The sequence below is a fragment of the Athene cunicularia genome (assembly GCF_003259725.1).
Source record: "Athene cunicularia isolate RWA chromosome 2 unlocalized genomic scaffold, athCun1 chr2_part2, whole genome shotgun sequence".
In the NCBI taxonomy this organism is placed as follows: domain Eukaryota; kingdom Metazoa; phylum Chordata; class Aves; order Strigiformes; family Strigidae; genus Athene; species Athene cunicularia.
In genome coordinates, this window is record NW_020799096.1 from 2,897,100 (window position 1) to 2,917,308 (window position 20,209).

The 20,209-nt window shown below is 49.0% G+C and overlaps 1 protein-coding gene across 1 annotated transcript; it reads left to right on the plus strand.

Annotated features, from left to right (window-relative positions):
- The first annotated feature begins 4,752 nt into the window (after positions 1–4,752).
- Positions 4,753–14,052, plus strand: ASB10 (ankyrin repeat and SOCS box containing 10). The gene is made up of 5 exons (XM_026843967.1): positions 4,753–5,050; positions 9,957–10,224; positions 10,770–11,274; positions 13,524–13,637; positions 13,867–14,052. Exons 1-5 carry the CDS (start codon positions 4,753–4,755, stop codon positions 14,050–14,052), a joined length of 1,371 nt encoding a protein of 456 aa, XP_026699768.1.
- The last annotated feature ends 6,157 nt before the right edge of the window (positions 14,053–20,209 follow it).

A 20,209-nucleotide genomic window follows, 5' to 3' on the forward strand; every position in this document is an offset into this window, starting at 1 on the left:
TTTGGCATGTTGTTCTTTCCTTGGAGCCTGGTCTGAAGCTCTGTGAGGTCTCCCTCTGCTTACAGGAGTAAAGAGTTTCCCAAACCAGCAGCAGCTGTCTACCACAGTTACTGCATTAAGCTTTTGCAGACTAGCAGGACCTAGCTGCTGGTCACCCTTCTTACAAGTTCTTTTGGATCCCTTTTTCCTTTCATCTACTGTACCACAGAGGTTTATACTTTCGCTTTTGGCTTCAATCCAGCACAGCAGCTTCTGTATACCCGGCAGGTTTAACAGTAGAACAAAACCAGGGTTTATTAATGCTTGAGGTAGAAAATGAAGAACTAATAGTTCAAGACTTGAAAACAAAGTGCACAGTATGGGCTCCAGTAGCTTACTATGTGTCATCAGGACCTTTTGAAGGTGGCAGCATTTAATACCCCATGTTAGTGTATATGACCACCTAGTATCTGCATAAAGTTATGGTTTTCTGAGTAGTCTCTGACCTGATGTTACATGTTTAGGTTTGTAGCTTGCATAGATGACTTTGCCAGTAACAAGGTGCTCTCCCTAAAACTGTCTTTTGGGGGCAGACATGCTTTGTCATGCACATGAGCATGTGTAAATGGACACTCCTGCATTACTGTTGGGCTAGAGATTCCAATTTTAACATCCCTGCTCTGTCCCACAACATGGACAGATTTCCACCTGTCTCTTTATACTAATTTGGGTAGCTGCTGCGGGGCTGGGTACCTCAGGTTTAACATCTCTCTCTCTCTCTCAGGGGGACATAGATGAAGTTATCTACTCAACCTTGTTCTCCATACTTTGTCCTTAATTACTGCTTCTTGTGAGGTAGGTGTGATGTCTGGACATGTACCAAGAGTGGGTGGTCCTCACTTCTAGTGGCGATGGGTGGTTTGGGGTGGTCGCTTGTGCACACTCTAGGGAGTGCCTTCCCAAAATCAATGACATTTCAGCCTCTGACCCCATGCAAACCTGCAGACAGGACTTGATTCTCTCAACTTTAACATCTCTGAGACATTCCAACGTGTGTCTCATGGTCTGTTGTATCATAAAAGAAATACGCTGTAACCTTTCCAGTTTCACTCCATTCATCTTGGCCCCTGACACAAGGCAGGTGTAATCATAAATCAAATAGATGATTTAGTAAGAGAAAACACATCTCTTGCAAATGAGAGCACCAATGTTTAGAAGCAGACAGGTCATTGAAAAAAAATTGCAACACTTTTTACTTTTTTTTTTTTTTTCCCCACCCCCCCAAGGATGTGCATCCTCTTCCCTCTGGTCAGCTTTGGGTCATGGGACTGCATGTGATCCCCTTCACTCTGGCTTTTGAGGATCCTCTTCTTTCTCACAGACAGATCCAAAGCTTCTGAGGAAGGACTTCCTAAAGGTCCTGAAATCAGTGAAACCAGAGGATTGGATGCTGCTGATCTGTGCATCAGATAGGCCCTGTGCCCCTGATGTGAATGTATTATGCAAAACCAGTGAGGAGGTGCCTGGTTTTTTTCCCCTCACCCAGACTATACAGCTCATTGTGGATTTTGCAGTGAGTGGGCTCAGTAAACTGGATTTGAAGGTTAAAGCCTTGTGCCAGTAGCTGGACAATTCCTGCCAGATGATGGTGCTGAGGGGACAGATGGTCCTGACTTCCCTCCTGTGACCTGTCAGGCAGAGCAAGCAAAGGACCTTTTTGCTGTGGGGCCAGGGCAGATGCCAGAGTCCTGTCAAATATGAAGGAAAACTCTGCTGGGAGGATGGGTGTGTGCATGTGTGTCAGTCTGGTTGTGTTTTCTGGGGTTTTTTGTAGTTTTTTTCATTATTTGGTTGGTTTTGGTTTTTTGGTTTGTGGTTTTGTTTGCTGTTTGTCATGAGAATGGGAGGAAATCTCCAGGGTAGCTGGTGCAAAGGCAGAAATGCACACACACAGCCCAAGGTCTATGAAACTGCCTGAGTGCAAAAGTACTGCCTGCCCTCTGTCAGCATTTTGGGTGTGATGGCTATGGACCTGACCTCAGCCCAGCAGTTCAGGGTGCTCCTCCTAGCTGCCTTTCCTCAATAATTGTAGGGTGTGTGAAGGACTAGTTTTGGATACTGTGCCCAAGACCATGGCTGGGGGAAGTATGGTGGCATTGGTTTGACTGGCAGGAGCAGCAAGAGGTAGAAAGACAGGCTGGAGAGAAACAGAGCAATTCTTAATTTCTCCTTTTTCCTCACCTCTAACAGCATCCAGCCTTCTCTGTACTCCAAGTTGGAGCTGTTGTGCTGAGCTCTTCATGTGGCCAGAGGAGACTGGCTATTTGTCATACTCTCTCCACCCTTTCCTGCCACAGTGCCTTCTCAAGGGCGCTCTGCTTTGTTCAGAGACCTGGTAGTACCTAATCCAAAACGAAGTGGGATGTTCTTACCAGCAGCTTGAGCATCGGTGCCCTGGTCAAGGTGTTAGATGGCTACAGCCAAGGCCACATGCTGCAAGCTGTGGGCATTGGTGCTGATAGTGTCACATCCTAGTGACATAGTGCTTAGGAATGTAGTTGAGAATGGTCAGTGTGATGTTAATGGTTGGACTGGATGATCTTCAAGGTCTCTGCCAACCTAAATGACTCTATGATCCTGCAGCTGGCCCAGAAGAGCATAGTGAGACTATGTGAACTTCAGCAGCTGCTGAGCAAGGTGGGTCCCATGTGCAGGGAGGGGAGCTTGGTGGAGTCTGCAGGTAATTCAGCCTGTCCCCTTTGCCATCTCGTGCTTGACTGTTCTTCTCCAGTTGGTTTCAGCCTGATTTGTCCCATTTCCTTTGTGCTTTGGGCTACCCAAACCCATTTCTATCTTCTGTGCTGTGACCCTCCTTTGCAGCCTCTTTTACCCCCTGCATACTTGCCCTCTCTGCAGGACTGATAAATGAAGAGAGCCCTGGGTAAAAGATGACTCCAGGCAGTTCAAGGGGCAGCAGAGATGACAGAAACACAAGGGAAAGACAAAGAAGGGGAAAAAAATAGTTCTGACAAACTCTGTACATGCTGTCTTGGGACAGGACAGCTTTTGTCTGTTTTGGCCACTGTCTTTGTGCATAAGGGGGATGAACCATTGAGCAGGAAGAGGGTTTGGGAGGGGTATGTGTGCAGAAGAAAAACAAATTCACCAGGCAATGTGTGTACAGATATATTTGTGAATGGAGTTCTGTGGTCTGGTTGGCAGGTTGACCCCAGTGCCACACTGGTGAGATGCTGCAAACTGCTCATGGGCATAGAAATATCTGTAGTGGCAACGGGGAACGTGCCTGGCAGTTCTTGAAAGCAGCCAGCAGGCCTGGAACTGGTTCAGGGACCCTTTTAGGCTTTCTTACATAGTCCTTTTCTCTGTACTGGAAACAGCCACCAAAAGGAACACAAACAAAGCCTAGCACCCTCTCCGATCCATGTCTGCAGCCACACCAGAAAGAACTCCATCACAGTTTGGAACCAAGTTGACAGGGTAAAAATCAAATGGGCTCAGATTTTTTTTTAAAAAAAAGCAACCAAACAACCATCCAAACAACTGTCTTCACTCTTTTGCCTGCCCCCAAGTAAGTTTAATATTAACCAGTGCCATAACTTGCCTGTTTTGCTGGATAGATGGTGTGGCCCAGAAGTCAGATGGGCTAATGTGATGGTTTCTAATAAAGCTATGTTGTCCAGTGGGACAGCATGGTCCAGGAGAAAGTCAGTGGGTCAGGTAGAGGTATGTGGTCTGGGTTCATGGCCACACCTGTTAGCCCTCAGGCACTCTTGCAAGTCTGAGTCACCCCAGCCACTCTCAGTTATAGGACTGGGTAGAGAATACCAGCTGAAACTCCTGCAGCAGGAGATGAGTCCCCGTTGCTGGCACTCGAAGCCTGCCCAGCTGGAAGGGTTCTCATATTGGCAGGGGCACAGGAATTAACAGGTTAGTTACAGGAGAGTAATTTGAGAGTAAACAAAGTTTAACAGGTCCCAGACCTATGTCAAGTTCCCACAACACCCTAGCTAATGGGATCCACTCTTATGTCCTGCAGAGTGAGCTGTGATAACCAGGACAGGGTAGGGAGCTTCAGCATCTTTCACCCCTCCAAATGTGACCCACCCCCTCAGAAGCCTGAAGACACTTGCCAACTCTTGAGATTTGCATGGGAGAGTGTCTTCCTTATTGCCAGGAAACTTGGTTCATGTCATATGAGCTGCTTTTCCCAGGGCTTGCTTATGTGCCTTGCTTTATTCTGCTCAGTTGTGTCTAGGCAGCCAGACTCGTTGCCCTAGTGAAGAAGTTGGGTTCCCAAGAACAGTGTGTGGAGCTTTTGAGGGTTTTTTTGGTCCCTGTGGGGAAGGCCTCTGTACTCAGTCCCTTATGACTTCTGCAGGCCTTTCCCTAGCTACCCCTCACTGTGGTTGCCCCTACCTTGCTCTGTTTCTTTCCAAGTGGGAGCAGAGCGCAGAGCAAGCAAGCACATAGAGTGTTTCAAGGCTCTGCTACCCCTCTCCTATGCCTAATGTGTGCTGGTGATTGCATCCAGCAGCTGAAAATAAACTCTTGGAAGGAGGGGAGGTGGTGAAGGGGAGCTGCCAAGCAGGACTATTTATACTGGGTGAGTCAGGCCTGTGCCTGAATCCAGCCAGACACTGGGGAGCTGGAACCCAGGAGCAACCTGCAAAGGACATAGCCTTGGATAAGAGGCTCTTGCCAGCTGCAGCTTATTTACTGTAAGGTTCAGGCTTATCCTGTTTGTTCCCTGTGATGGACTGCACCTTTCCTTTCAGCTCTGCCACACAACGCTTGTTGCAGCTGGATCAGCAGAAGTACTCTCAGCATATAAGGTCCTGGTACCACCACGGTGAGCACAGCCTGAGCCCAGTCAGCCAGGGATGCCAGAACAGCCGCTTAGAGCCACTGGAGTGCCGGGATCTGCTGGTTCAGAATGCGCTCTTCACTGGGGACCTGGAGATGGTGCAGAAGTACTTCACCAAGAGCGCAGCCATCAATCTCATCATTGAGGCCAAGAGTGGTGAGCTGCGCTGGACTAGCAGGAAATTTGGTGGGTGTGCAGGGCTGGGATATGGTGGGATGGAAAATGCCCGGATGGGGACTAGAGAGAGTGTGCAGACACCTGAGGAAAGTGTTGAGAGGAATCCCCAGTAGTGGGGACAGGGTGGTGGAGGAGGGACAGGAAGAAAGGCTTTTGAAGGAGGAAGGAGAATTCTAGGGCTGTAGAACAAATGGTAGCAGGTTTGTTGAAGGTGGCCAGAAGCAGATCTACCAGGAAATGGTGAGGATAGGGCCCTTGGAAGGGCTGATGGGGTGGAACAACATCAGGACTGTCCTGTTAAAGACTGCTGAGATGGATGTGAATATGTGTGAGATGGAGAGAGTGCTTAGGTGAGAAGGCATCAGGTGGCATAAGGAGGCTTTTTCTGCCTTATATCTGAAAATGGGTCTGTTAGTCCAGTTCATTAGAAACTGGAGGCTGTGATATGCTTTGGGAACAGCAGAGAGGTCTTGGCAGTGTTCTTCAGGCAGGCCTTAACCCGTATCCTGAGGAAGAGGCATGGCTGTGCTTCAGCTGCCTGGGAACCAAGACACAATTGCTCCATATCTACCTGCCGAGTCCTGCTGCTGTGGTGAAATTAGGGTATGAAGCAGAGCTTTGCTCCAAACACTGACTCTGAGAAGCTGCAGGGAAGTTGATATGGGAGGGTTAACAGCCATCAGCTGGAGGGGGGGCTTTGCTCCAAAACAAAAGCATTTGGTGTTTTGCTTTCTTTCATATTGCACCCTGCAAGCTGTTCTCTTCTGTGAGATGGATTGGGCAAGGGGAGCAGAAAACTAGTCTACCAGAGGGACTGGTGGAAGCAAGCTTGTCCTGAGTGACAGGAGGTAGAAGCTGGTCATCCTTGGTGTTTCCTCCCATCTGTACACTTCACTGTACCTTGCCCAGCTATGTCTCATGGCTGCCACACATGGTTCCGCATGCTCTGGTCCCTTTTGCTCACCTTCTCATTCTATGAGCTTTTCAGTCAGCAGCACAGCTGATGTGTTAAAGGGAGAGGTGTGCTTAGCAAGCTGGAAGTGAGCTTGTCCTTGCCGCTGTCTGTTAGTAGTGTGGTGCAGGCAGACTCCCAGAATTTAAGATGGGGAGTGTCAGGTGTGGAGGGGCCATAACTGCACCACTCTTTTTCCACAGAAGGCTGGTGGCAAAAGCCCCCCTGTGCCAGAATGGAAGAGCTGTTGATAAAGACCAATTTCCCAGAGTCTTGGGTTCTTTTCAAGTGGCCTGTCACAAAGCTATGGAGAACACTGATAAAGCTTGACCATGACTGTTTTGTGGGGATCCACACTAGCAAGAGACAGATAGGGTGGGCTTGCAGATGCAAGTGCTGCTACTTGTGGGTGGTGAGGATTATTTAGAGAGATCCCAGATTTGTACAACTGAGGTTTTGAACTGTTACAGTCTACTTAGGAATAAAAATATAAAAGTATTACCCTTTGTGTAACTGCGACCACTTGTCAATAAAATATTAATTGCATGTTGTATTTCCTGTCTTATGCTGGGCTGACAGACATTTGAACAGCAAATCAGCCTGCTTTTAAAGATTTGTGCTCCAAAGAAAATCAAACAGCTGATGTAAAACAACTTCACACAGAATGTGCTCTTATCACCAAAGTTTCAAGACGTTAAAAACCCAACCGAACAAGATCATTCATCAAGCACAGACCAAAACTGTAATGCCAAATTTATCAGATAAGAACAAAAACCAAAGCAAACCTTCATGTTACCTAAGGCTTTGGTTATGTACCTCACTGGCCTGTAGGGACAGTTCCTTAAAACTTACCCACCAGCAACCTTAAAACTAGATTCTAGCAACCTGGTCTTTCTCAAGTTATCCCTATTGATATTTTAAGAAGCCCAGAGGAGGTGTAAATTGTATGGTGTTACTGACACTAACTCACACGGCCTTTCACCTCCCTGGTGATGCTTTTGTGAGTGGGAACCTCAGGCTCTCGAGGGATGCCTGCTTCTATGTTTAGGGAATTAGAGTCTGCTAGGTGAGCTTCTTTCTTTTTACCTTTTGTGTGCTACACTTTAGCTAGACGAGGTGGTGAAGTCTGCACAGAGCATGCTGGAGACTGTCAGTATAGCACTTGGTCATTTATTTTCATTACTGAGAAGGGTAAAGTTCCCTATCTTACACTTTTCTCTGGTCTCCCAGGTAATTGTTGCTTGGTGGTCTATTGGGGTCACTTAACTTGCTTTTAGATGCATGATCTGAATAATTCCATGACACAGAGTTAAACTAAATGCTGCTAGTCTTCCATGCAGTTTGATACATTCTTTAGAACATATGGTCTGAACAAAATGCAGACAGTGCTGACAAACTGTGAGCAATGCATGCTGTTCTGTAACCAAAGTAGGAGCAGGGTGGGTTTATACAACTAAGTGGGGACAGCGGAAAATGCCACCTTGGGTGAAAGGACAGCAGTGAGGAACCCTGAGTAGTTCATTCCTCCTAAGTCGGAGGATGGGAAAGGGAGTACTAAAACCATGCAGGAGCTCTCTGCAAAGCTGAATTTCATAGAATAGAATACCAGGTTAGAAGGGACCTCAAGGATCATTTGGTCCAACCTTTCTTGGAAAAAGCATGGACTAGATGAGATGGCCCAGCACCCTGTCCAACTAAATCTTAAAAGTGTCCAGTGTTGGGGACAATTTCAAGGAAATGTAGAAAGGGGTCTAAAGGATAATTACTTTTGATGTTTTTACCTCACTTGTAATGCACTGTTTCCCATACTTGTACCTATTCTACCTGTCATTTGGTTTTAACCTGTGATTAAAAAGAACTTTCCTGTGGCTTGTTTAAAAACCTGTCTAGTGCTAAGGGCTCGGGTGGAACTAGCAAATGGGTGTGCAGTGCTGGGGATGTCAGAGGAGCTGAGGGCCAGACAAAGATGTGCAGCATGCTGGTGTATGGAAGCAGCTGAGTTGTGGTCTGGGCAGCAACTGGGTGACAGCAGACTAGTTGGGCATGAGACTACTTCCCTCTCTGTTTTCTTAGTGATGTCCTGTCTCCATTTCTACCCTTTGGGCTACTGTGCTACCCTGCCCAGCCTAGGGGCTTTCTCTCCACAGCCAGGGACTGCAGAGATACAGCTGCCCTAGAGGAGTGTCCTTATCAGCCTCTTGGACGAAACGTTTGGTCACAAGGTTTCCCAGAATAGAACTGAGACCTGAGCTGTACCCAGCCTGGGCCAAACAGGGATGTGACATGTCCTCCCTCCCTGCGCAGTGCCCCAGGGCAGGCAGGCAGCCTGTCAGCCAGAGCACAGGGCACTGGTGGGGCTGTATCCCCAGGCACAGAGCCTGGCCAGGGAGGCAGCAGCAAGTCCTGCCCTGGTTTCTGCGGAGAGTCTGGGTGCTGCGCCATGGGTAGCATCACAGGCAGAGGAGACAAGAGTCAGGAGCCCATCTGCACGCAGAAGGTGGATGGCCCTGCCCAGGCCTACTGGCAGGCTCTGCTGACTGGGGATCGGGAGATTGTGGCTGAGATCCTCAGCGACCCTCGGAACAACCTGAGTCCCAATGCTGTGTTCGACACCAGTGACCTGGAAGAGTGGAAGAACTACCGCTTCAACCTCCGCTGGCTGAGTATGCAGGAGGGCAGCGGGAAGGCAGCGTGGCCCAGCTGAACAGGGGCTCAGAGCCTTTTACTTACACTGCAGGGCATTGCTAGTGCCGGGATTGTATGTCATGGGTGCTCTTTGGGTTATGGAGGCATGAGGATGGGAGTGAGAGCACTGGGATGTGGTTGGGAGAGTGTGCACATGTCTGGGAGGGTGAAGTATGTGCAGGGTACCTGACCCTTCTAGCAGGGGTTGTGCAAGTGCTTGGAAACTGCTTCAGTTCCCTGCCAGGGAAAGGAGATTCAGGCTCCATGTTGTGCTCCTGTGACTGGCCCTGTAGCCTGGCTCTGTGTGCCTGTTCTGTCTGTGTGCAGCTTGTGCTAGGCTGCTGGTTGTCTCTGTGGGCTGTGCTTGGCCAGGAATTATCACAGCCCTGTGTTAGATCCTTGAGATAGTTCAGTTTGAACCCGGCCCTGTGAAACACGGTTGACCACACGCTGCTTCTGCAAGGAAGAGATGAGAGGGATGTAGCGTTCAACATGTCCCACAATCTGGGACAGGGTCCTCCAGCCCAGCCTGGATGGGCAGCAAGAAGCATGATTTAAGGAGCCCTTTTCCTGTAACAGCTGCGGACCTCACCAGCTCAGCAAGGGTTCCAGCTGGGTCAGCATCTTTGAGAGTTGGCAGGTTTCAGCCCCTTGCTCTCTCCTAGGCCATAGATGTCCATCTGTGCTGAAGCTTGCTTGTCTGCACCATGCTCAGGGCCTGTCTGAAGCTCCTGTCCACCTGTTTTACTGCCTGCTCCTTGTATTTGTGGTACTTCATGTGTGGTGCTCTTCCCAGCTACCTTGCTGCTTTCAGCCCTGCCTGTGCCCCAGGCCCTTCATCTGCTGTACCCCTGTGAACAGAAAACCTGAGCTGCTGGTGAAAAGCACTCTTAGAATCACAGAATGATCTAGGTTGGAAAAGACCTTGAAGATCATCCCGTCCAACCATTAATCTCACAATGACCGTTCTCAACTCCGCTAGGTCCCTCAGAGCTATGTCAACCTGGAACTTTCTGAGAACCATCTCTGCCACTCCTGCTCCTTTGAGCTCCCTGTCAGTGTGGCTGTGCAGCCTTAAGAGTCATCCCCAGATTTTTGCCTTTGGCAGGCCGGTAGAAGGCAAAGGGCCTGGCAGGACAAGCAGTCCCTTGAGGGGGAAACCCGAGCTTCTGAAGGGGGGATTTACATCAGGTATCCTGGGGAAAAAGGCAGGTCTGGGCCCAGGGCTTTTTGTGAGCTGTGGCTGGACATGACTCCCTGACCTCTCTTTCCCTGCAGGACTGTGGTCTCTGAGCTATGAGCAGGAGCTCACCACACCACTGCACATCACAGCCAGCCGGGGCTACACAGACTGCCTGCGGTTCCTGCTGCTCAGGGGTGCTGCCGTCAACTTCGCACCGGGGGGTAAGACTGCCCTGCATGAGGCTTGTGCAGCAGCCAGCACAGACTGCGTGCGCCTGCTGCTCAGCTTTGGTGCTGACCCCGAGGCTGTCTCTGAGGATGGCTACAAGCCCCTGCATCTCTGCAAGAGCCCAGACTCTATCGAGTGAGTTCTGCAGGGGGGTTACAGTGGGTCTCCCTCCCCCTTAAACCCCATCCTGTGTGGAAGGGGTCCCTACTCATTCATCCCTGCAGCTGGGCTGGTGGTTGCAGCGATGGCTGCTGAGTTGGGGTGACCTTACTGCCTGTTCCTGGACATGGATCACCTCAGAAGTCCAACAGATGACTGCAAACTCTAGTCCTCAGCTGATGCAGCTGAGAGTGGTGCAGCAGTCTTGTTACCCGCCAGCAGTGCAGAGCTGATGGTTCACACTGTGCATGCGCTGCGCAGATGGGCCTCCATGGTTGGGTGGGAACAGTCTCCGTGATGGCACTTTAAGATCTGTGGCGAGTTAGCCAGAATTAGGATGACGCTATCTCTGCACACCAGTCATCCTTGCTTAAAGCTCCAGGGCATGAAGAGCAGGGATTCTTGGGCTCCTGGGAAAAGTGAAAGCTGTAGGATGGTACAGAGGTGTGGGGTAACAGGGGTCGGAGTAGGATAGGAGCTGGAGAGGAGAGCCTGTCACTGAGTCGTCTTGGCCCACACAGGTGTGTCCAGCAGCTGCTGCAGCATGGCGCCAGTGTGAACAGTCGGACAGAGGAGGAAGACGACACAGTGCTGCATGTAGTGGCACGGCATGGCCTAACAGACCACGTGCAGCTGCTGCTGCGCTATGGGGCAGAGCTGGAGGCAATGAATGAGGAGGGCCAGACGCCACTGAATGCTGCCTGCGCGCAGCCCCACCAACCCCAGGACATGGACCGCTACTACCAGGTCTGCCAGCTGCTGGTGGAGAGCGGTGCTGACATCCACGCTGCAGATAAGGACCGGCAGCACCCGCTTCATCTGGCCTGCAAGAATGCTAATGCTCAAGTAGTAGAGTTACTGCTGGCCCGGGGTGCAAACGTCAACATCATGAACTACAGCGGCAACACAGCACTGCACAATATCCTGCAAGCCACTGCCTACAAGCTTGAGCATCACCCAGAGCTTGTGGTGCAAGCCCTGCTCAACTATGGTGCCATCCGCATCTGGCCTGGCTCCCTCCTCAAGGTGCGGGGCTCGCAGCTGTGCCAGGAGCACGGTGGGGAGGAAAGGCTGTGAACACCAGGGTCCCAATGAGAGCAAGGATGTCTGTGTCACGGCATGGCTTGTTCTGTGCTAGCCTGCTTGCCGTCCTGCCACTCTCTTTCCAGGGTCTAGGAGGGGGGTAATGGGCATTACTGGTAAGGGATTCCCTGAAGTTTTCTCCTGGGGTATGTTCTCCTCTAGGACGCTCTTGCTTCTGTCTGCTAAGCTGCATGGACAGTACTTACCCAGTTTCCATCATCACTTGCCCTGGAAAGTGTTGGCCCTTTTCCTCTCAAGGGATAGGTTTCCTCTCTGGGGTGTACTCTACAGCTCATGCTGTCTCTGCAAGACAGCAGCAAACAAAGGGTTAATTTCCTGTCTTAATTCCTGAGCAGTGCAATAATTACCCAGCCCGGAGATCAGCAGATTGCTCTCCCCTTTGGGAAAATACAGGAAAATCAACAATTAACACTAATTAATCTCCTATTAACGCCAGATAATGAGGATCACTCCTAGAGCCGGAATAGACTCTGACAGCTACTGCTGGCCTGGGCCATTGGGAGTGGGAGCCAAGAGCCTGGGGGGGATCTGCCTCTGTGCAGCTATGCAGGGGTGGGGTGTGCTCAGAAGGCCACACTGGTGGTGTGAGATACACAGCACTGGCATGTGGCTTGTACCTACGCGGGCAGGGTACACACCGGAGAGGTGTGGCATAACATAGGTGTGATGTCTTCCTGGGGCTCCATGTAGCAGCTAACACAGGCACTGTACCTCTTAGGAAACCCACTGCACACAGCACAGGTACAGGATGTTTAACATCTTTATTGATGATCTAGACGAGGGGATCGAGTGCACCCTCAGTCAGTTTGCAGATGACACCCAGTTGGGTGGGAGTGTTGATCTGCTCGAGGGCAGGGAGGCTCTGCAGAGAGACCTGGACAGGCTGGAGCCATGGGCTGAGGCCAACTGGAGGAGTTTCAATAAGGCCAAATGCCGGGGGCTGCCCTTGGGCCACAACAACCCCCAGCAGCGCTACAGGCTTGGGGAGGAGTGGCTGGAGAGCTGCCAGTCAGAGGGGGACCTGGGGGTGTTGATTGACAGCCGGCTGAACAGGAGCCAGCAGTGTGCCCAGGAGGCCAAGAAGGCCAATGGCATCCTGGCTTGTGTCAGCAATAGCGTGGCCAGCAGGGACAGGGAAGGGATCTGACCCCTGTACTCGGCACTGGTGAGGCCGCCCCTCGATGACTGGGTTCAGTTTTGGGCCCCTCACTACAAAAAGGACATTGAATGACTCGAGCATGTCCAGAGAAGGGAACGGAGCTGGTGCAGGGTCTGGAGCACAGGTCTGGAGGGGAGCGGCTGAGGGAACTGGGGGGTTTAGTCTGGAGAAGAGGAGGCTGAGGGGAGACCTCATCGCCCTCTACAGCTCCCTGAAAGGAGGGTGCAGAGAGGGGGGTGAGTCTCTCGAACCAAGGAACAAGCAACAGGACAAGAGGGAATGGCCTCAAACTGCACCAGGGCAGGGTTAGACTGGCTATTAGGAAGTATTTCTTTGCAGCAGGGGTTGTTGGGGGTTGGAATGGGCTGCCCAGGGCAGGGGTGGAGTCCCCATCCCTGGAGGGGTTTAAGAGTCAGGTTGACCCAGCGCTGAGGGATCTGGTGGAGTTGAGAACGGTCAGTGTGAGGTTAATGGTTGGACTGGATGATCTTCAAGGTCTTTTCCAACTGAGATGATTCTATGATGTCTCTTTAGCCCCTAGCTGAGCAGGCATAATACATCTCCAAGACACCCCCGTAGCCCTCAACAGAGGCATGGTATGTCTTAGTCTTGCTGCAGATGAGATGGGTGTCAGCCCTTGTCCAGAATGGCTTATACTCTAACTAGGAAAATGCATAAAGCAGAGTGTTGGCTGCTTACAAGTGACTTGCAGCAGTGAGGCAGATGAAGGAGATCTGCATCCCAGCCATGTACGTTAGTCCCTGCATCTGAGGAGAGGCTGTGGGGACCCAGTTGTGCTGTGCTGTGCGTGTTGGGTGTTGGCTCAGTCACCCTCCTTGCAGGAGTGGTGCTCCGGCACTTCCCACCATTGGTGGGTTTGATCTCCTGGGACAGCTTGCAGGAAGGACACTAGTTCCCTAGACTTACCAAGGCTGTTTTGGGACAGCTTTTTTAGGAGGTGAAGGTGGGGTTTGCTGGACCTTGGTGTTGATCTGCTGTCTCCCTGGTGCAGGTGCTGCGGTACTGCCATACCTGCCCGCGGGTCATCGAGGCCCTGATGAACAGCTACGACCACGTGCGCGTCTCCGAGGACTGGGTGGAAGCTGTTCCAGCAGAGGTTGTACAGGTGAGGTTGTGCAGCGGGGCGATTGCAACAAGGTGCCAGAGGAAGCTGGGGGGGACACTGGGGCACAGCCGGGCTGGGGCTGGGTGGTGATGTACAGGGCACAGGGGTGTTGAGGGACAGGGAGGATGCACCATAATGACTAAGGTAAAGGGATGTCTGGTTCTACCTCTGCTCCCAGGGTGATATCTTCAGTTTTGTCTGCCTCTGGTCCTTTCTCCTCTTTCTGTAGAAATACCCACGTTTCTACCAATCACTTTTCTCCCTGGAGCAAAGACCTCGCTCCTTGCAGCACCTGGCTCGCTGCGCACTCAGGACCTTCCTGGAGGGCCGGTTGCTTCTGGTCCTGTCTCAGCTGCACCTGCCAAGGGCCTTGCACCGTTTCCTGCTGCTCAGCTTCGAGGATGTTCTCTATTGAGAGTTGTGGCTTCAGTCCTGCTGTGCCTTTCTGTGCAGATGTTCCATCCCTGCCAGTGCAGTCTGTGCCTTCCCAGCTAACCCCTTCCCCTCGCACACTTCCTGCCAGGCCCCATCAGCCCCCCATTTCAAACCTGGTGCTATGTCCCCGTCCCAACAGCCTTGTGTTCTCCTTCATGCACCTACTTTGGAACATTCTGTTTACCCATACTAATGAGGACAAACTCCAGACTCAGTAACAAAAGGAAGATGTGGGGATTAGGGCATTCTGTGGATCAAAGAGCAAATATACCTGCATAGATCACAGCTTTAGTGGTAGGGTATCAGTCTCCCTATCCCAAATCTACAAGCTCCAACCTGAACCAGGCAGCTCTGGTGTCCTGGACATTTGTTGGGATCCTGTCTTTAGTCAAGTTGTTTACAGTTTGTACCCAAAGGTGTTTGGAATAAACCCTAGTCTTTCTCTATACCTACTAGAGTACAACTTTTGCCTTGCTATCCTGACAGAGCTCATCCATGCGACTTGCCATCCACAGTGGCGTGTGCACCCTCAGACCTAAGCACCCACCTGCTTCTCAGAAGACAGAGGGAAATGTGTGGTGCTGAGGCACAACAAACACTTCCCACATAAGTACCATGTCTGGTGTTGCAGCAGGGTGGGACAGCAGTGCTTGTGCCAGCACTGATGATTTTGGTGTGGGGCGAGGAGGAAGCATGTCCTGAGGATGCCAGCCCGCTGGGCACAGAGCAGACAGCCCCTGCCACAACCCAGGCAGCATCTACCAGAACACAGTGCAGGTCCGCATGCCGCTGATGGGCTGTGCTGCACTCTAGACAAGGTAGGGGGTAACACTTGTTTCTGCGGTTATAAAGAAATCAAAGCACTAACCATCCTTTAAAGAGTTGCTGTAGCAGATTCCATTCCTGCTTCTGACTCGAGGAATGCCTGAGTGGCAGCTGGCTGGCAGAAAGAACTTTGGGGCAGCACTGCAGGTTGCTCCTCTTGGTGCCTTGGTTTTCTAAGGCCTCTGTTAAAGTCCACATCAGCACCAGGGCGCTGGAACGCACAGATCTGAAGGCTAAGTGGTTTGATGGATCCAATGCTTCTGTCTTTTTCTTCCTCTTCTGGGACACAGGGTGTAGCTCTGCTCCCCTGATTATCACTGCCTCACACAACTAGACCGTGCTGCTCTGAGGTAGCAAGCTTGAAATAACTATGTGAGGGTCAGCGTGCTGTTCCAAATGCACTCACACCAGTGATGCACCACAGCATGAATGCTAATAAGATACAATGGGAATGTGTTTACACATTACAGGCTTACAAAAGATGTCAGGAAACCAGTTGTGGCAGCCGGTGTGTGTGTGAAGAGATGACTATGGCAGCACAGAGATGATATATCTCAAGAAGGTTTAACAATGTGCTTTATGACATCCATGGCCAGAAAGGTGAGGGGTTGGCTCGAGGTGATGTACCAAAACTATATGCAAAACAGGGATGAAGGGAGCAGAGGTGTCAAAGCTTTTAAAATAAATAAATAATGGCCCACACTTACCATGGCTCACTAGTGCATTTCCCTCAAACCAGTGCAGGAATCCAGCCTGAAGTCACCACCCTCCTGCTGGCTGAGCTCGCCTGTCTGTGCAGGGTGACCTGTTTATGGGATCAGGTCCCACAATTTTATTCCCAAAGTCTAATCGCTACTTTAGACTGTTCATCTTTAGCCAGATCATGTCTGCGTCTGGAGGAGGAGCAGAAAAAGGAGGGTCTGTCCCTTTTGGTGACAGCAGTCTGGGATTGCTGTAGCCTGAATAGGTATCTCTGGTATGAAGGCAGTCTGCAGGGCGGTACACAGGGGGCTGGTTTACCAGTCCTCCTTCTTTCTAGCACTGTCCATATACTTGCAATAATGTATGTTCAGTAATATGTACTCAGTCAATAGATAATATCACCTTAAGGATAAGGAAGGATCAAATTTAAAAATTGGCTTTATTTTGAAATTGTTTCTTGCAGCTGTTAGACTTAAAGCCACACCTTGGGTCTTGCTGGTTACTTTTGCTAGCTCTGAAGTCTGCCTTTGGGTGATGAGGGCAGCTCAGGTTGAAAGAGGTGACCCTACCATGTTTTGTTTCTGCAAACACAGGAGCACGCAGTGCCGCTGCGCCCACGGGCAGGCCAGCTCCTGGCACTGCCAGCTCCTCTTTGGACAAAGGCTCCTTGGCACCTGCAGGAGCCACACTGGGACTGCAGGTGAACTTCCAGGGTTCCTTTTGGAGCTACCAGGTTTGCAGGCAGGGGATCCCAGCTCGAGTGGGAGGGCTGAGGTCAGGCAGGTGGCAGAGAGGGACACGCCATCCCCGGGCACAAATCTTTATGGACTAGATTTCGTCTGTGTTCCCGCTGAAATGAAAAGGGCATGATTTCATTGTGTGTAAGGATACCACTGACTAACCATTTCCAAGGAATGTGAGGCTAGTAGAAGGGAGGTATCTTTTACAGATTGACTGATTTAACTGGTCAAAAAACCCAACCCAAACCAAAAAACTTACCAGAAAAAGCTTTGGGCGCTCAAGCCCTTTTTCAGAACTGAAACAATCAGAAAAGTTCAAGCTAAGTGCAGGGTGAGAACAAATGCTCTGAGTTTAACTCAGTTATGCTAATTGATTAGCAACTGATTTTTAAGAAACACAAGAACAGAATTTAAAAGATTCGATGTTCCAGTGTGCATTTTGGCAATATAAATAGCTGTGCTACTTTTTTCTCAGATTTCTAAAGGGGGAATTTCTAATGTAGCATTGAATGTACTGGCTGGGACAGGAGTTATGCCAGGGAAATTTAGCTGTCCTGAGTGTGAGGGCTACAGTCTCAACCGAGGACAGCAAGCCCGGGACATTATTAGCACAGGGGCATGCGGTTCTGATGTGTTTTTATCAACTGGCACAGGCAGCTGCTGGTTGCTACTGTGTCCCAGGTTCGCTGGGAACGTCTCTTGGTCACATGCTGTTGTTCCTGCTTCAGCAAAAGCAAAAAAAGCAAAAATCCACCTGGGTTTTTTGGCAGAGCAGTCAGCAAGAGGCACGCTTATGACTGGCCGAAGTAATGTGAGTCCACTGCCACATTCTCAGTGTGGCTGTCCAAGCGATGTGCTCAGGGGGAAAAAAAAAAAAAAAAAAAAAAAAAAAAAAAATTTCTAGACAGAAGTTTCCATCCTAGCTGCAGCCACTGAGTCTTACTCTGACCCTCCTTGTGCCTGTTCCTAGTACTCCCTTCCTTTATCTGAAAGATTAGCTGCATCAGTACCTCCCTGTAGACTTCCCAGACTCAAATATCTGCCTGACTCTTACTTGATCTTTCCTGTTCCACAGAGAAGAGCATGACATGCCATAATGGGTGGACTAGTAAACCACTATGGTACCTACAGATGAGTACAAGGACAAAGCAAGTATAGAAAAACCCTTCTCTAGGATGTCCATCCCCACCCCTGACCTCTATAAATTGCATTTCAGGTACTTTTGAGTCAAAAGGGCATCTATGTATTTAGCAGTTGTAGAGATTTTTAATTTTTTTTCCCATAAATTTGACCAGTCGCTTTTTGCACCCATGTATGTTTTGAGCATTCTGATATCCTTGTGGCAAGGATAACTTAATTGCACATTGTGTTGATCGCCTCTTTTTATATGTCTTTATGCTGTTACCTTCTTGTTTCATTTGATGCCCTTTAACTCTTGTATTCTAAGAATATGCGGGCAACTATAGTCTGTTCCTCTTCTTCATATTATTAAAAACCATATAGATCCCTGTCATTTCTCTCCTTACTCAGGCTGAAATTCTATTCCACTCAGTCACTCCCTGCGTGGAAGCTGTCACACAACCCTTAACCACAAGCACAGGCTTTCCCTGTCCCTTTACTGATCCTAGTGCATCACTCTGAGATGAAGGAAGTACAGCTGTGCACAACATTCAAAATGTGGTTGCCCTATGACTGTGTAAAAGTTATTCTTAGCCAGGTGGATGTGCGATCTACAACAATGCCTCAGGAATCTTAGATTCATATTTAACATTATTTACACAGTTCAGGAAGAGGATGGTCTGGGCAGCGATGCCCTCCCATCTTCAGATAGCATATGCCGCAACCGCTGAGGTTTTCAAACTCATTACTATCCAGGATGCCATCCTTGTTTTAAAACGACACCCACATTCCTCTTTCCTATATGTTGCACCTCATTCTTAGATGTAACAAACCATGTTTTTCATGAACCTGCTGTTTCAAGCAATCCAGATTAGGTAGTCTTGCACAAATGCCACCTGTTACTTTTACCATCCCAACAATTCATTTTTATCCACCCCAATAATTTCACCAACATTTTTTTTTTTTAAATTTTCTGATTGCTAGTAACATATGGCATTAATATGTGAATAAAATACAACTAGAAATCTGTCATGGCTATATAGAATGTCTTCTCGGTTACCCAATTCTTTCAAATTTGTTAATACTGAGCACACTGACTCTAGCATACAGCTAACTTTTTGTATTAGAATGTCATGCAGAACTAAGTTAAATGACTTACAGGAGTCTAAGCATGCCATATCTATCTTTTTAGCTCTATCAAACTTGTAGGCTTACAAAAAATGACATAAAATTACTTGAAAGTACCTCTTTCAAATGACATTAATTTGAATGACTTCAATCTGGGTTCTAGTTTTTACTAATTTACCCAGTACATCCTTTGGCTGCTTGTCTGAGATTGCTAGGGGTGTACATTGAACTAACTGCTCTGTAGTTTCTTAGATATCCATCTGAACACATGTGAATATTAGCAAGACATTGGATTCCACCCCCACCCCCCGTTATCTTAAGTTCCTCAGTGTGCCATGATTTGTTATAAAGAAAAAATAAAATCAATGGTTCAGTGAACTCATTAGCCAGTTAAATACTCTTGGATATAAGTTATCCTCCTGCAGATTATAAAAATTGTTACGTAAACAGTTTCTCTTTAGCATCTTCCTTAATTACTGATGGAATAGAAAGTATTTCATTATCACTGTAAAATATTAATATTATTTGTTGTTTCAAATACAGAGCAAGAGATATTGAGTTCTCAGTTTTCATTATGCAGGATGTATGTTTACACACAGAAACCTGGGGCAGGTGCCCAGCAACTGCAATTCTTTGGATTCTCTGCTGCTGGGGCATCCTGCTCTGGGATTGACATTTCCAAAAAACTGAGAAATTGGAGAGGGTTCAGAGAAAAGCCAAGAGTGAGTTATGGATTGCCGTCGGAGGGGTGGTGGTTGGACACACCGTGGTTGATCCTTGCAGTCCAGTGTGCAGTTGTAGGCACCTGCCTGTTCTTCAGTCCCAGATTTACAGGGCAGGAAGGGTTGATAGCACTCTTCCATGAAGCACTGTGGGCACGGGGGCTGAACACCTCCCCCGTCACTGTGCTGACATCCATTGCTGGTCCTCAGTCAAGGCGCACCTTTGCCAAGCTTTCTGAGCAGCAGGCTGCAGAGTTTGTTCAGCATTGCCAGTTCTTCTGAGTGGCACTTAGAGGTAAAGCTAAATCCGGTAGCTGGAAATTGAAGCCGGGCAAACACATATTAGAAATGAGACACATTTTTAATAGCAAGGGTAATTAATCTACTAGTTAATTGCATTTTAGAATAGCTTATCATGGCAGATTTCTCATCTCTAGCTTTTTAAAAAAAATTACCAGAAAAATATGCCCTAGCCCAGACCAGAATTCATTCTGCATGGTGTTTAGCCCAAGTCCCAAAGAGATCAACCTGCTTAATTACAGATCTATGATCCACAGTCTTGTCGCTCTTCCACACTGATCTACCACTGGCCTCTGCCACTGCTGGGACTGTGTTTGGCCCCAGGGCAATGGAACAGTTTCATGTTTCCCTGAACAGCGCTGCTCACTTCATTGATGCTTCATTGATGTTTCTGACTTCCCCATGGTTTCCTTAATTTTTTAACTACTGGTTTGTACTGGCCCTATCAGCTTCCTTGCTCTGCGTTTGCTGCCTGTGCTGGTTTCTGGAAGAGACATTCTGAAATAAATGGTGATGCTACTGTATAATTTTATTTAAATATTTGCTCTTATTCAGTTTCTCTCACAAGGTTTAGCTTTGAGACTTCAGCCATTTGGGACTG